The 16,721-nt window shown below is 44.0% G+C and overlaps 1 protein-coding gene across 1 annotated transcript in view; it reads right to left on the bottom strand.

Annotated features, from left to right (window-relative positions):
• Positions 1-16,721, bottom strand: part of CARHSP1 (calcium regulated heat stable protein 1) — a 38,051-nt gene that overhangs the window by 2,466 nt on the left and 18,864 nt on the right. Inside the window, exons 4-5 of the mRNA XM_061473980.1 lie at positions 13,943-14,135; positions 11,020-11,142 (exon numbers count right to left, since the gene is read on the bottom strand). Of these exons, the coding sequence (XP_061329964.1) occupies positions 11,020-11,142; positions 13,943-14,135 (316 nt within the window). The remainder of the gene's footprint in view (positions 1-11,019; positions 11,143-13,942; positions 14,136-16,721) is intronic.

Raw genomic sequence — 16,721 nt, 5'->3', positions numbered from 1 at the left:
AGGTCAGAAATGGGGCAGACACCGCTGGGTGCGTTACCTGCCTTCACTGGGAGCAGGCTGGGAGCATACTCACACCACCAGGAATTTTACCCCACAACTGTTTCTGGGATCTAAGACTACACCACTGCCCTTCAATCCACTCTTGCCTTATGACCCATTCTTGTTACAGCTTTTCTATTGCAGGAAGGACTGGCAGGACTGACAGGAGATAACTATACTGGCCCTCACTGCCTGCATCAGTTTCACATCAGGTTTTGCCTCTCTCTGCTGTCTGCAAAAATTCTTCAGCTCCATCTCCTGCGCTGCCTCTCCAACACCCCTCTCCCTTTAAGGGCTGCCTCCGTTTCTGCTCCCCTCTGACCTGTGCGTCTGCTGTGCACTGCTGCTCCGGGAGCTGGTGCATCGGGCTGTGGCTGAGCAGAAGCAGCCTATACTCAAGGATGAGACAGGGTAAGCAGGCATGCATAAGGGAAGCAAAAACTGACCCATAAGTGTAACTTCTCCCATGGGAAATTTGGAAAAAAGTTACTGTTTGCTGCTGTATCCAAATATGGATCTAAAACCTGCTATGAGAAGTTAAAGGCATTCCCAAGGCCTGTGGCTTGTAACACATGTCCTTCAGACTTGATTTCCTTGGACTAAACACCCTTACTCCAGAGCTGCCTGTGATTGCAGGAATCAGACCCAAGAGGGCACGTACTAAGCTGAACTCTTCAGAGCAGTGCCTGGGAAAGTGGCACTAAATTGAAAGCAGAAGAAAACCCAAGATGCTCAAGCCTCCTTCACCAGACCTCACAGACCTTTCTTCCCCACGCACGCTGACACCACTGACCTTTACTTACTTCCAAAGTCTCCAGGCCAAGCTGTCAGCCCAGCCCTGTATCTGACTGGACAGGCTGTGTTGAAGCTCCCACATCTAGAGTCTTGCTGCAGCTGTCTTCTTTAATTTTTGCCTTCATTATACCCCACTTTCCCCCTTTCTAACAGGTTTAAGGTTTCTTCAGGTGTGGAGGGGGTGCACACCCAGTACTTACTGTCAGACATTAGCTTATTTTTTCTTACTGCCAAAGGAATCTGCCACCAAATTCTGTGCAGTTTACCTCAACTTAAAACAGAAGATTTCAAGCAAGGATGAGAAGATGCTACCTGCGCTGTCTCAGAGCCTGACAAGCAGACATGAAGCCCCAAGAAGAGACACAGGAGAAGGTCAAACCATGAGTGAAAATAGGAGCGCCATTAGAAAATGACACCATCTTTCCCACTTGAATCTCTTCAAAGATCCCTGGTTGCCAAACAAATTGTTGTTACTGAGCTAAAACCACTTTACCATGAGCAGTAACTCACATGACAACCCATGCAGGATGTCAGTCCCATCTGAGCAAGATAGCATCTTTCAGTGGAAGGCAATACAGCACAGACGTTTTAGCTGTACAAAGAAACATGGTACTAGCAGAACAGTGAGCAGAAACGTTTCCCAGCTCAGATGTAATGAAGGTAGACAACATGAGCTGAAGTGGAAAGTCTACACTGAGTCAAGTGCAGCTGAGCCACTGGAACAAGCTGTAATGAAACGTGTTTCTTCGCGCGGCTTTGAGCACAGAGGCCAGCTACGGATAGTGTTTCAGGGAGCACAGGCAGAGCAGTTACATGGGCCTCGAACTAGAGCAGCATCTCCTCTGGGTATTACAGCCACCCATTTCACAGCCCCAAGCACGGCCTCTGATTGCTGCACAGGGGATGCACATGCACAGCAAGTAGTGAGCTGTGAGTCACCACTTTACAAGCATCAAATGAAATGGATGCCCTGCCCAGGAAGGGATCTGATGTTTGGTTGAAAAGCTGTTTTAATGAACAGGAACCTTACTTGTTCCTTAAAAGCTCCTGTAAAACAGGATGAGAAGCAGTTAGCAAAATATATATCCAAAATCTGTAAAAGATATCAGTAGGTCTGGTTAATGCAGAAAGAAAGTGGATTCTCACTGTTTCCTGAAGCACCAAACACGTGCCAATAGATAAAGACAGGGCTTTAAGCTCCTTGAGAAACAGAGATAAATTAGGTATCACTTCAATCTTCAAAGTCCAGTGAGGAAGAAATACAGCTTGAGTGCTTGTCGTGGTTTAAACCCAGTCAGGTAATTCGTTCGCTCACTTCCCCCCCTTTCTTGCCCTCCCCCTGCTCTCGGAGGGACGGAGAGGAGAATCAAAAGAATGCAACTCCCACGGGTTGAGATAAGAACAGTTTAGTAACTAAGGTATAACACAAATCACTACTGCTACCACCAATGATAATAATGATAAAGGAAATAACAAGGGAACAGAATACAACACCTCACCACCCGCTGACCGATAACTCGCCCCCCAAGCCCGACCAAGCTCCGACCAATACCTCCTCCAACCCTGCAGTCTCCCAGCCCTTCCGGCTAACTCCCAGTTACATCCTGGGCATGACGTGCTGTGGTATGGAATACCTCTTTGGTCAGTTTGGGTCAGGTGTCCTGTCTCTGCTTCCTCCCAGCTTCCCCTCCTCCCTGGCAGAGCATGAGGCTCACAAAGTCCTTGGCCAAACCAAAACATCTCTATCAGCTCTGTTCCTGAGCTGAAAGTCAAAACACTGCACTGCACCAGCTACCAAGGAGGAGAAACATGACTGCTACTGCTGAACCCAGGACAGTGCTAAAACAGACAGGTGTTTTGTTGGGGTCACTTTGGTTTAAAATTGAAGTATGAATATATACCAGAATGGGTTCTGGTAAGAAAGGGGTTATAGGTGTACTGGTAACCAAAATGGTCCTTTTTTTCCAAGAAAGTAAGAACAAGTGAATCAATACACAGACAGAAATGGGATGCCTAACATCTGACAGCCTGCAGTGAGGGAAAGCAGAAGCAAAGGGACCAGGCCGGACTGGATGACGCACTCTCAGCTATAAGTGAAACCTGCTGCACCCCTCAGCTCTTATTATGTGACTGTTTGGGGTACTGTCTACGGCCCCTGGTCTGCACAGGAGAAAATAAAGCAAGCATTTGCTTACATGAATTTCTGAAGCTTGAATCATGAGGTTAATTACTCCCATTCCTTCTTAACAGCTCACATCAGCCCCCAAATCTGCACAGCATTACCCAGGAAGGTAAACTTTTCTCTATGAAGAAGCACTTCTTACAGGACCAAGCATTACACTGACAGCATAGAATCGTAGAATAGTTAGGGTTGGAAAGGACCTTAAGATCATAAAGTTCCAACCCCCCTGCCATGGGCATCGAGATACTTTCTTGGCTTTTCCCTTATCGAAGCTGACACTACAGGAGGCTGAAGCTTGTAATAAAACCTGATTCAACCCCAACATAGCTTCTTCTCATCCCCTAATTTGTCTTCTTTCTTTTCAAGTTTGTAGAGGTGACTTTACCTCATCAAGACCAAGCCTATCCTTACACAGCACAAAAAGGCTGTGGCCACAGAAAGCTCAAATTTCATTTCATGCATTTGGTCTTTAAACTTTCCTCCCACAGATCAAATATTCTTTTGTTTCCTTCAGATTTCTGATTACCAGTTATTCTTGGTAGCTACTGAACATGAGATTCTTAACTCATTGCCCCCAGTGCATGTGAAAAGTGAGAGGACAAAGGTCTTAATTTGCAGCCTGAGTAAACCTGTTTGTGAATGGTGCTCCCAGCACAGTGTTTGCCCACCAAATGCTGCTTCTGGGATAGACGCAGACTGACTCCAGCATTGTTTTCACTACCTGAGGCTTAGGAGCAGGAACAAACAACATCCAGATTGTGCAGTACTTCCGGTGGTGTCAAGAAAGAACAACACAATAGCACTGAAAGGTGATGAGGGGGTATGGCACTGGAGGCAGAGCCCTACACAAAGAAGATCCTCCATGAGGAAGCAATTGCCTTAAGCCTGGGAGGGGAATGAACTGGAAAAGATCAGAGAAAGTAAACTGAGATCTTGGAACAGATTCAGCCTACAACCACCACTCACTATATAATATAAGCTACCTGGATAATTTGGTAGAGGAAGTTAAACATGGACTTTTTTGATGTTATAGATTGAGTAAATATTTTTAGATGTTTGTTTGTTCTGGGTTTTTTTACTTTTACCCTAGCTATATATTAAATGTTGACCTAGAAGATCACGGAGATTTTCACTGCCGTTTAAGAGATTCATATGCATCTTCTATGTAAAATAATGGATATTTATGTATCCAGGAACTTTAAGATACTTCAACAAATTAAGCTAAAAATAGGAAATGCTTTCCTGATGTTAGTGTCATAGTGAGACACAATAGAGTGAGGTTTAGATTATCCAGCAACTCCCATTTCCCATCTCCGCACCAGTGTGGTATGGGGGAGCTTTTTACCGTGCACTATTTTTAGGGAACTGGGAGGTTATGAGGAAATTAGCTAAATAAGGAATGTTCTAGTTCTTCCTTCTCACAGCTGCTATTCATATTCCAGGGCTCTAGTTAAACCTCTTGGGACAAAGACTAAATCACATGGGAACATTTTTGAACAAGAGTTTGCAGTGAATTCAGAGCCTTGCTGGTCAACAAGCCTGCCGTGGATCAGACCATGCTGCTGGATCTGCATGGATCCCATGGATCAATGGGCTGTATTATCTTGTGGGTTTCTTAAAGCTGATTTAACACACTGCCCAGGAAACCCATAGTTCTATTAAACAGCAGGACATGACAGAATAATGAACTATTAAGAGTTACTAATCCTGAATGCAGTGCTGGGGTAAGCTGACAGGTCCAGCATGTATCAGCAAAGCCAAGCCATGACCTTATCAAGCCGGCCATCAGGCAAAGCAGAAGCAGGGCTGCCTCTCACCCACCAGTCACAGTCATAATGGGGACAGACAAGTGTAAAGAGGTCCAAATACTGAAGAAACCCAGCTGTTAATATTCAAGGTCTCTGCCATGCGATTGCCCCTGGTCTTTGTGCTGTTGCAGAGATCTTCCCAGATCTCCTCCTAGGGCAGGAGCTGCACTTCCCTCCCAGCACAGGGCATGCATCACCCTGTTGGTCAGCTCTGCTGAGATCTCTAGATGTTATCTTCTGCATCCATGTTCAGGGATATTTACGGCTCTTCATGTACCTTCAGCAGCTAGTTCAGCACACCACGCACTGTGAGGAAGAAACTGGTGATCAGAAGAGGCAGAGCTTTCCCAAGATGCCTACATGGCCTCAGAGGTACAGAAAATGCCTGTTCCTGCAAGCATCCAACTTGGATCCTGTCACAGTCATACCTGCTTTTGCACCTGGAAACCAAAGCCCAGGGCAGTTCTGTTCTGTGCTCACTAACCACGAGGAACCTACATCCTCAGGTGGCCACAGTCTCCTTGAACGCCCCCTGCCTGGCTTGCAGGTAGAGCGTAACTCTTGGCTTTGACCTACTACAGTTTGTATGATTTAGGTGGAGATCCTGGGAAGGTTTTGCTACAATAACAACCACAGCAAGCTGGACTTCCTGCAAGCACCAGTGCAATGTGAGTTTCTTGAGCCAACTGGCGGGTGTGGGAAACCTTTATGAAAAGGCTATCCTTGTTCTCTCTTCATTTCCACTAAGCATAACTCCCTGCAGTCACAACACATAAGCAAAGCACAGCAAACGCCAGATCTCTCCAGGGACCCAAAGGCACTGCATGCCAGTGTCCCAGGTGAAGTGTAATGTCAAATCTCCAAAGCCATCATTAAGCATGGGATTGGGAATCCAGCCTGAAGGCCTCTGCAATGCAGCATTCTCCCCTTTGGAGCCACGTACTGCAGAAAACCCACAAGCACTGCATGTGGTTTTTCTGTTCCATTAGATCAGTTGCTTTTGCAAAAGAAAATCTTTAAAAAACAAGAGTGTGGTCATCCATTTGTCACTGCTCTCCGGTGCACTACCTCCTTGCCTTGCCCTTGCAGGCGCACAGGCTTCAGGCCAAGCCCCAGCCAAGTGCAAAAGACTGGAGAGTAAAGGAATATCCGTCATGTGCCCACTCCCAAATACAGTGGGAAAGCAGAAGACTGGGATTCCTATGCAGTGCTCTAAAATGCACCATTTGATCAGCCCTACAGGCACCCGCACCCCACCTCAACTCACCCACCTTAGCCTGTGCCCTCAGGACCCTGCCTGGAAGGCAGCTGATACGAGCCTCTATAGGCAGCACAAGACAGGGCCTCCACAGCAAGCACTGCAGGGGTTATCGGTCTGCTCTCTGGAAATATCCCACGTCCACAGGAAGAGTGGCAAGAGAGTGAAACTGAAGCCTCCAGAGCAATCAGTTTCAGCAACAACCAACCTGGCTTCTATTTGCAAGAGCTGACTCAGTCCCACTATGGAATGGTAGCAGAGGAGGTGAGGAGGTCAGATATCCAGGAGGATACAGTTCTCAGCACTGATGCTACAATAACGCCATCAGTTAGGTGACAGTGGCTCGCAACACAGGCTGCTAGAAATGAAAACATTAACAGCTCATGTCACTGCTAAGAGTGTCATAAAGGGCTTTTTAAAATTTTCACTCCAGGCACATGAATTTGCCTTTGCTTCCAGCATTCCAGAGACATTATTGGGAATCACCATCTCAGCAGCACCTCCATCCCCTTGCTTTCTTTTACATCACTATTAGCAAGAACATTACATTTTCTGCTCTGGAAAAGGGTGAAGGATGAAACAGAACAACGAACTCTCACCACACTCAAGCTGTGACATTTTCCTAGTACAGTTGTTAACATCAACTTGAGAACTGTTTCCAGTCAACACAAGGGACCAGGACTCACTGTGTGTGCAATGCAGGGAGCAGCAGTGAGCCTACGCCTGGTGCCAGGCTGCACATCTCCAGGCCAGAACGCAAGAGCTGGCTCTTATCTGTCCACCAGATCACACCACTCAGTAAAACAGACACAGCCACAGAGACAAAACACACGTTTAAAACCTGCATTCCCAGATAGCATTTCTTATGCTTATCTATCCGCTTCAAAGTAATGCAGTTTTGCTGCAGGTTCCACAAGCCTATGTATCCACATCCAGCTTAAAGTCTTGCACAGGTACTGAAATTGAAAGTTTTGTGGATGCCAAGTGAAGAAGCTTTTGAATGACACAAGTTTGACCTTATTTTTAGACCACTTACAGAAATGGAAATGCCATGTAAGTTTTATTATCTTACAAGACTAAATGCAAACTTACAGGAAAAAAACATCCCATTTTATGGAAGATATTTTCATTGAAGGGTAACCTTACATCTCCCCCAAAGCACAGGGAAGAAAAATATAAACATAAAATTTTATGTTTAAAATCATATTAATCTGCAAAATAGGTCCTACAAGATAATCTGCACCTGGTCCCGATGCTCAAAACCTTCACTAATCATCATGGCTTAGTGCTGAACACAGAGGAACTTGCTGAATCCAAACCGGCAAACCATTTTATCCATGTTCCTGAAATCCTAGCTTTCAGGAAGAACTGATTTAGGAGAAACAACTCTCTTTCACCTCTCAAGTAGATGCCTACACCACACAGAGAGCAAATGGATTGATGTCTGTCTCACATCCAGGTTTAACTGAGTAATATAGGCAGAAAAGAATTATGTGATAAACATACGCAGTATCTCAAAACTCACACTGTGAAAACCAGAGGCATTAAAGTCCTCAGAGCCACAGTGATGGTTACAGAATGCTGCTGCAATAAGCAACTCCCATTAATAAAGAGCAATGTTTCTAATTCACTCTGAAATAAACTGAAATGGAAGGCATTACTAAGTCATTTTTCCAGTGCTGCCTTGCATCAGAATTAAGACAGTGATACCATCACCCTCTAGCACTAAAAGCTGTTTCCAACAATTCCAATACAATCAGAGTAATTAAAGAACACAATGTTCTGAAACCTTCAGTACTTCAATAATAACACCTTTTACTAACAGGTTGAGGCACAAACATCAGCTATTTTTGAATTTGAGTTCTGAGATGATACCTGAATAAGAAATTTTAAAAAGTGGCTCAGCCCTGGTTCAGTAGAAAAGAAGTCCTATTGGCTTCAGAAGGGCAGAACTGTGCCTACAGAGTTGCATAAGGCACATCCTTGAGTCCTACAAAATTCATATGAACTAACCTCACCAAAATGTTTCTGAAAGAGCAAGAAAAACGGTCTTTGAATGCATAAATGATAGGTTTAAAGAAGAAAGGCATCCTTCACCAACTGCAGAGACAGAAGTAGTGAAGTGCCATACTGAAAGCAAGGGGAGATGTCAGTTAAACATCAGAAACAACTAAGATGATGACAGGAAGAGATTGCCCAGGAAGGCAGTGGCTACCAAGAACTCAAACTGTTAAGAGTGGGCTGGATAAAGCATCTGCCAAAGGCATGGTTGCATTCCAGCAGCAGATGGGGTAGAAGAAGTCCCCTCCAATCTTCTCATCTACAGTTAACTTGTGAGATCTGCTGTACTGGAGAAAGCCTGGGAGCACTGCGGCATGGTGTATGGAAACAGCTCCCCACCGGTGTGAGCATTAGGTTGAAATGAAGCCACTTCATGGTACCACAGGTTGTACCTGTGCGGGCCAGAGCCCATCACCTCCTGCTCATGCAGCAACTCTTCCCCTCATCCTTTATCTGCTCCAGCCTTCCCATGCAGGGGCAGCCTGAGGGCACAGGTGGGAGAGGGTGAGAGCAAGCAGAGAACTTGATGTGATTCAGCAAAATAAACATGCTGAAAATACATCAAGGAAAAAAAAAAAAACAAAACCCAAGTGTGGTTGCCCAGGAACTTTTACAACCTTGGTGACTCATTCAATAGTGTCCTGGGGCGAGTGAAAGAAAAGGGAACAGCAGCACACCACACTCAGGGCACAATTACTCAAATCTAGCCTACTGATGGCTCACAGTCAAAGCCTTTTGAAAGCTCAAGATCGATACACCAACTAGCACAGCCCACAAGAGGGGACTCCTGTGAAAGGGGGTCTCTTAGACCACCAAAAATCACAGCAGACAAAAAAAAAAAAAAAATCATTTTCCTAATGTCATACAGGGTATTACCATAGGAGACAACGGGAGTCTTATATAGCCAAAGATCACTGGAGTGTGATTCACTAAGAATTCTAGCTGGTTGGAGGGGGATTGAGGATAGAAGCAGTTAGTATATTCAGAATCAAGTACCAGGGTTTGGGCCCAGAGAGAAAGATGTGTTGGGCCACAGGACAGGAACTGGAAAACACCTGAGTAATTGGGCATGCCCCTTTGTTTGTCTATACAAAATGTGAACCAATCTCTAAGGTTTTAAAAGGGCTAATTTCACATGACTGAATTTTACCCAACTAATTGGAAGAGAAAATGTAGGGGGGGAGGGGAAACAGGACTGAAAATAGACAGTTCTTTAAAAAGAATTCATTAGAAGGCTGAAAATTCATGTTTCCATGAGAGGTCTGTTTTAACTAAGCCCCTGCTGATCAGTAACTGTATAGGTCAGACTAGGTGTTCACAGTTAAATTTTTAATTGTGGCATAAGAAATGTTACTTTTAAGTTAGTCAGGAAATCAGAAGTTCTGCATTTGTATTAGATGCAAGAAAAAGAAGATACTGAATAACATTTCCTTGGGTTGAACACATGAGTAGGACTACTGAGCCCATTTGCACCTATGAGTCCTAAAAATCTTTGGCTTCCCAGAGCCCATCGTGCAGCAATGTTTTAGAAAGCTGGAAGAAGGCCAGTGTGCTCCTCCAAGGCCACATGCTACACACACAAGCAGGAAAGATAGCTGGGGTAATGTGAACAACTTTGGTAAGGCTTTTGTTGACTTATCACTGGATAACCACTCCAAACAACAAATAAGGATTATACAGCTTCAACACTGTAAACAATAGATAGACTAAAAACTGGCCATAGATCTAAGAGAGGTTACTGGAGAATAAACATTGAGCAATCTTACTACATGCCCTCAAAGGCCAGTTTCAACCGCAGTGCTGGGCAACATCTCAATCTAGAAACAAATAGAGATTTGCCTACTAAACCCTGTAGACCAGACAAGCATTAAATAACAGATAGTGCAGTCACAGTGCATGATCTGGACCCCTTGGTCCAGCACAGCCTGTTTCAGTGAGAGCTGCTGCAGTACAACTAAACAGGGACTTGGACATCTAAGAACAAGGAAACACAACTCCTTGTGTTGTTTTTGTGTGCAAATACAGCTGCTGGGGGTGCCAGCCCGTATCTGGGGATGCACGAAACTCTGACACTGAAAAGGATGCCAAGGTCAGAACTGATAAACAACTCAGCAAAAGACTAGGGAAAAGAGGGCTAATGTGATTTTGGGACAAAAAGAGAAACAGAGCAGGAGTCTGGAGGAGATTTCATCTCCCTACACTGGAAGTATGTGTACAATGTATTGGTTTAAAATTATATTTAAGTTCTACAGCACACTGAGAAAAGAGACTGGAAGGTGTTTCAGACTGGAAAAAAGGAGTTCTCAGTGAGGGACTTGAAAAGCTTCTTCTGTTTAGCTTATCAAAAGGTAGATTCAGAGGTGATGGCTCTCAGTGTGCTCAAGGCAAAACAGTGGAGGTTCTAATGAACCCTTTAACAGAGAAAGTAAACTGCTCAAAACTGAAACTAGATAAATTCAAGGAAGTAATAAAGTATGACTCTTCTTAAAAGCTAAGGCAATTAACCTTCAGTTTAATAACAGTACAAGCAGTGCAAAGTAGAAGTAGTGAATTTTCAGTGCTATAAATCTTTAAATTAAAACTGGATACTGCATAGATTATTTGCTTTAGGTAAATTCAAGTTTCTGGGCCTGGGTGAACCTACACAGCTTATTCCAAGAGATCTGACAGGATCATCTTCCAGTTAACTCAACAGATTTACAGTAATACAGGAAAAGAACAGCATAATCTATCGCTGCCAGTAACATCTGCGTAACTCCTCTTTGCTGAGGCAAAGGTGACAGGTTATAAACCATTCTTGTATCTGAAACACCAAAAGCATTCAGTAATTGAAGCAAACCAAAGCTCCAGCCTTTTCAGCCACCCAGACAGCTTACTCAGAGATGTGTACAAAGATGTCAGGCCCTCCATCTGCAGGGGTAATAAATCCATGGCCTTTGGAGCGACAGAAGCATTTACAGACACCTTTGTAGATAGGACCCTCCGATGCTCTCACGGTTCTGCAGAAGAAAGCACAAAAAGAGTGGTTCATTGCTGAGCATGGATGCGACATGTTCTGGGGGTGTAAGCCAGAACCTGCTAAGCAATTGGGCACAATGGTCCAAATACTCTCTGGGGGTACGCTCCTCTGTAGCAACTGCTTATGATTCAGTTTCATACATTGCCCATGTTTTGCCTGTAGCTTTTTTAAGGGAGATAAAGATGATGTTCACTAGCATTATAATCCATCAGCTGCCATCTTGAATCCATCTGCTCTATCACCCTGCCAAATTTTCCTCTGGACACTATGCTAAATATAAGCATCTTACGCCTTTCGTGAGTTTAGGAGTATCGGTATGCACTTAGTATAGAGAGAATGCAATGCATAATGTGTACACATGTCATGTACAAACACATACACACACCCCTTCCGCATACATGTGTATTGTTACCCTGCCAGACTAGGATTCAGTGAAGTCAGCATTTCACCTCCAAATGACTCCATCAGGCTATAAAGCATAGCTGGTATGCAAAACATCAAGATCAAGATTGATCTTCTCCACTGTCATGGGACCTGTCTTTTAAAATGACTTGCTACCAATCAAGAAAAACAACTTGCATGACCCATCCTGAAAACTGTGTGATTAAATACTTCTCCCCATCAAATATGCTGAGTTGTATCTCAGAGATGCAATCTCAAATACTTTCATTAATAAAGCCAACTGTTTTAGGCTTCTTATAGGGTTTACACAAAGGAATTAATAGATCAAGACCTCCTTATGCCATGACTATCCAGCAGGTTATAAGAGGACTTCAGTGGGATTCTTCAAACTCAGTAAGTGATTGTGTTGCCATCTGGTTACATGCATCGTGGCAATTTTGACATCACTTCCCATATGCTTAAAGTTTACTGAAGTCTAAATAAAATCATTAAAAAATGTGGCAACAGCTCTGTGCCTTAAGTCAAATTAGCACTAAAGAAATACAGTTGAAAGTGCTAAAGAAAGAAGTCTCCATTACGCTAAATCATTTCATTTCCGTCTCTGTAAAGCTGCACCTGACTCCACAAGTGCTTGTTACACAGAGAAAGCACTCACTGCCCTAAATAAACCATTATAGTTCAATTGCAGCTTTCAAGGAGATAAAGTACAGTGGGGAAAAAGGCCCCACACTTGCAATGAACCCAAATTAAATAATCCCACTGAATAAGCAGCCACTGCCTGTCACATTCATCTTTTCAATACAACTCTGGGGACAGAGCTCACTTAGAGCTCCTCTTATAAAAAGAGAACACTAAAAAACAAAACAACACAAAAAAGTAAAATTATAGTTATTTTGATTTTCAGAGCAAACAAAATGCAGCAAGATTCCTACAGTAATTAATGATTAAAGAACTGTGGAAGTCAAATAACCAATTCTTTAGTTTTGTAGGACTCAGACTAGGATTAACAGCTAAGAAGAATTACAACGAGTTCATTATTAACATGGCACTGAGGCAATCTAGTTTGGAACTGCTTTTCAAGGGCAATCCCAATTATCAAGTCAGTTATGTTCCTTTTAGCAATGTATTTCCATTACAAAGTTTAGGGCATTTGAAGGCTTCTGGAACTGACAACACGTACATTTTTCTGCTGCTGCTGCTGTTCTTTTTTGCCTCATTTTGAATACAGAAGCCATAATACAAAGCATCATCAAGATTGATGCTATTTAAATCTGCAAGGATAACTCTTGACGAAAAGATCTGGGTAACACTGCAAGAAGCAAAAAGGAAAAAGCAGGCCAACTACATTAAGGGGCACAAAATAAGCTAGCTGAGGGTTTGAGATCTTACTTCCACAGTGTCTCACTCAGGCCTCCCTTACACAGAAGTAATTGCAAGACTGTGCAACAGACTGATGACAGCTTCATAATCTACTCTCACACCCTGAGTCAAAGGCCACTGAAATTAAGAAAGAAGCCCACGTTGTCTTCTGTGGGTCAGCACCTCACTGGGAGGACCATCACAGGCACTGAGACTTTTCTGCAATGGCCAATCCTTGCAACATTATCTTCTACTGCTGTGCTGTGGAGGAGTCCCCTTTGGGCAGGAGGCTCCCAGGAGTCTGTACAGCCCCACCTGGGCCACAGGAAAGCTCAAGGAAAGCCAACTTTGCTGTAGGATCTCTACCTCAAATAACTACAAATAGCAACAAACCTCATTTTATAGAAAAACTCATAATTTCAGAGAATCAGAGACCAGGGTTCATACCTTGAAAGCCAACATATTCTTTTACAGGTCTACTTGAGCAATCTTAAGATGGAGATATGAAAGCTGAATAGGAAAAGGAAACAAGCCCTTTGAAAAGTGACAGGGTCATGGAGCATCCCTAAAATGGAACCTGGCTGACAGTAGCACAGGTGTCAAGACTGAAAGAACTAAAACCTCCAGCAAGGTCAGGTCTGGTAAGAAGAGAGGTCACGTCAAAACACGAGATGGAGCTGATGAAGAAACACCAACAGGAACTGGTCCCAAGAGCCACAACCCAGTGACTGAAGCAAAACAAAGCTTCAGACAAGAAACTCTGCTTTGAAAAATCCCAGTGTATTTTCCCTTCCCTGTAAAACTCTGACCTTAAGAGTGGAAAAGACTTTGAGCATCATCTACACAAACAGAGCATTGAAAAACTACAGGCAATCTCGACTAAAAGTCTAGCAGCACCAGAATTTCTTGGAGAACAAGAAAATACCAAAGCATCTCCCACCACCACCACCACCACTGACTCCTTTCACCTCAGTACTTGCTTGGTGTGTGTTTGTGAAGTGCAGGTTTCCCATACTCACGCTGAGAAGGTTCTGGTCCGTCGGGTGGGCAGCGGGCTGGGAATGAGGTACCCTCTCATGGGCGATGGGGAGCGGTCTCTTGCCCTGCGGGTTTCAGGCAGATGGAGAGAACCGGTTGAGGGTGGAGAGGTGGGAGACTGCTGCGAGGCAGATGAAGTGGGCTCAGAAGACATTCCTGATGCCTGAGAAAAGCCTAGAGAGAAGAAGAGATCTGACTTAGTCCAAAATGGGAATTGTCATAAAAGCCACAAATTCTTCAGCCGATGATTTTGTAAGAATGTGACTCATTTCCTGCAGACGTACACATGGACACAGTTGCATCAAAAGCTCCTGCTCTGTATCAGTTGAGTTCATTTTTTATTAAGTTTGTTTATTTTTCAATCCCACAGCTTTTGTAAACTGTACTAGGAAGCTCCAATGAAAACTGATTATTCAACAACTAACGTTTATTTGCTTACTCCTGCCTTACTCACAGGCAATGGCTCCTGAAACAGAGCTCAAGCCTACCCTAGTACCAGTGTGCCCCATGCAGCTCCCAGGCAGACAGGTTTGACCACTGACAGCACAGAGGAGCTTCCTGCAGCTGCACATCAGCACACTTTACAAGAAAGACTGAAAGAAGAAACACTGAAATAAAAGCTGCACCTTCACTGCTGGAGGTTATTTTTGCAGTGCCATCACCAATGCTAACTTCATTGCTGCTGCTCAGCTATTAGCACAGCTCTGTCAGAGCTCGTAACACCTTCAGCTTGACTGCAAGACGAAAAATCATAGAAGTGGCTCCTTAATTCACTTCAGACTGAGTCTAACAGTTCATTTACTCTGCCAAGGGTAGGAAAACAGACAAAGCAGGGAGGTAGTGGCTGACCACAAGGAGGTGACCCCTCCAGCCTGGGGAGATCTGGCAGAACAATCAGTCCCCTTCTGTCTGCTACAACTGTCCAACAACTAGGAAGCCAATAGCCCCATCTGCATTCAGACCCCCACAGCCAAAGGCAGATTTGCTCCTACTCATGTCCTACAGGAAAGGAGGGAGAAGGTCCCTTTCTCAGCACACCAACAGCAATGTGCATCCCATCATACAAGCACAACTCAAAGAACCCATGGCTGATAAGAAGCAGCAGCACTTCTTCTACACACACACACAAAAGTATGGCTTTCAGGCGCAGCAGTGACAAATACGAGAAATTGGTCAGCACTGCTCTGGTTTCACTCTGCAAGTCCCTGTCCACACTGGAAGAGGAATAAACTGTACAAAAATAAACAATAACCCATCACAATCTCACAAAAATCTAAAATTACCTGGATACCTGGATGAATTAGCAAAAAGCACTGTGATCTCGGTCAAGAAAGTGTCCCGAAGGCAAGTAAAGCTGACTTTAATACCAATAGTTTCATTGAACTGAAATTTATCATCTCCATTACACACCCTCCTTTTGACACCCACACTCCCCAGCACATGAATTATGGAATGGATCCTTCACATGACATTTGAGAAACGCAGCCTTCTTGTCAATGACAAATTCTCATTATTTCTTCTTGAAACTAAGGACTAAAATTAAAGAGGCCTCTTAAGAATGAAATCACCAGGGAACAAAGGCTTTTGTGTTTAATTGCTCAGGGTACTGAGAAGGTAGAAATGGATAGTCATGTTCCCTCGTGTACTAGCTTGAGCTTTCCACACTGTTCTCAAGAGCAACAACTCAGCTGGAAACAAAACCACAGCTTTATGGATGGCATTTCAAATACAGATGGCATTTGCCAATCACAAGATGATGCCCTGCCCAACGCCATGACAAAGTTCAGCTGAGACGGAGATGGTAACACAAAAGGGACAGGATTTCCCAAACTTCCTGTCTCTCCAAAGAGGCCCTGCTGTGCTGGCTAGTACTGAGGAAGTCTCCTCAGATTTCACAAGATCTCTCCTTTGCGTGCATTTCTTTCAAGGAATGCATGTTTGACATGGCAGGACTAATAACTACTGAGTCAAATAGCAAATAAAACTTCATTCTGGGAACTCAGCGCACATGGTCTAGCCTTAGCATTAGTGAAAACACAGCTTTCAGAATCACACACTTTCTCTCCTAATTTAAATATAAACCAGCTTGTCAGGTGACAAACAAAATGCAGAGCTTTCCACCCATCCACAGCAATACAGCAGAGCCAGCCACAAAGTACTACCCATTCCCTTCCTCAAACAAGGGTAGAGAGGCAGGAGAATTTCCCCCCTTTACAGCACAGACAGCAACAAAAATACTTACAAATAAAGGCAGCTAATGGAGTTAGATGTGTGCTAATGTACCTTATTGTTCCCATTTATGTTATTTTTGTGCCCTCTGCTCCATAAACATAAAGTAAAACACTGATGTAGAACATTCAGTGCCATTTCACTGTACAAATACCCTTTTTGTTCTCTGCCCATGGCCAAAGCAGATGAATGGCCTTGACTCTCATAGTCTATTACCAAGTCCTAAATTGTGATGAGAGCTCAGTAAGAGCTGATACACAAATGCAAGCAGCTGGAAGCAGCCAGGAGCAGCTATGCTCAACTTCACATCCACTGCAGCAAGTGAGTACAGCTCAGAAGAGGAGGGGATGACACGAGCAGTAGGAAGCCTACACTACAGCTCAGCAACAGTCTGTGCTGGCATGTCTGGTGTGCCACTGCATGTGCAAGTGCACCAGCACATCTGTTTGCCTCTTGGGTTTCTCTGACAATCGTGAAAATGGGACACACTGAAAACGACTGCACACTGAATGACCAAGTTTTACTGTGTGC

The sequence above is a fragment of the Pezoporus flaviventris genome, unplaced genomic scaffold, assembly GCF_033815535.1.
Source record: "Pezoporus flaviventris isolate CSIRO_AGI_PZ_B2104156 unplaced genomic scaffold, CSIRO_AGI_Pfla_v1 ptg000078l, whole genome shotgun sequence".
NCBI lineage: Eukaryota > Metazoa > Chordata > Aves > Psittaciformes > Psittacidae > Pezoporus > Pezoporus flaviventris.
Note: the sequence above shows the minus strand (reverse complement) of the source record. Positions and strands in the feature narration are given on the sequence as shown.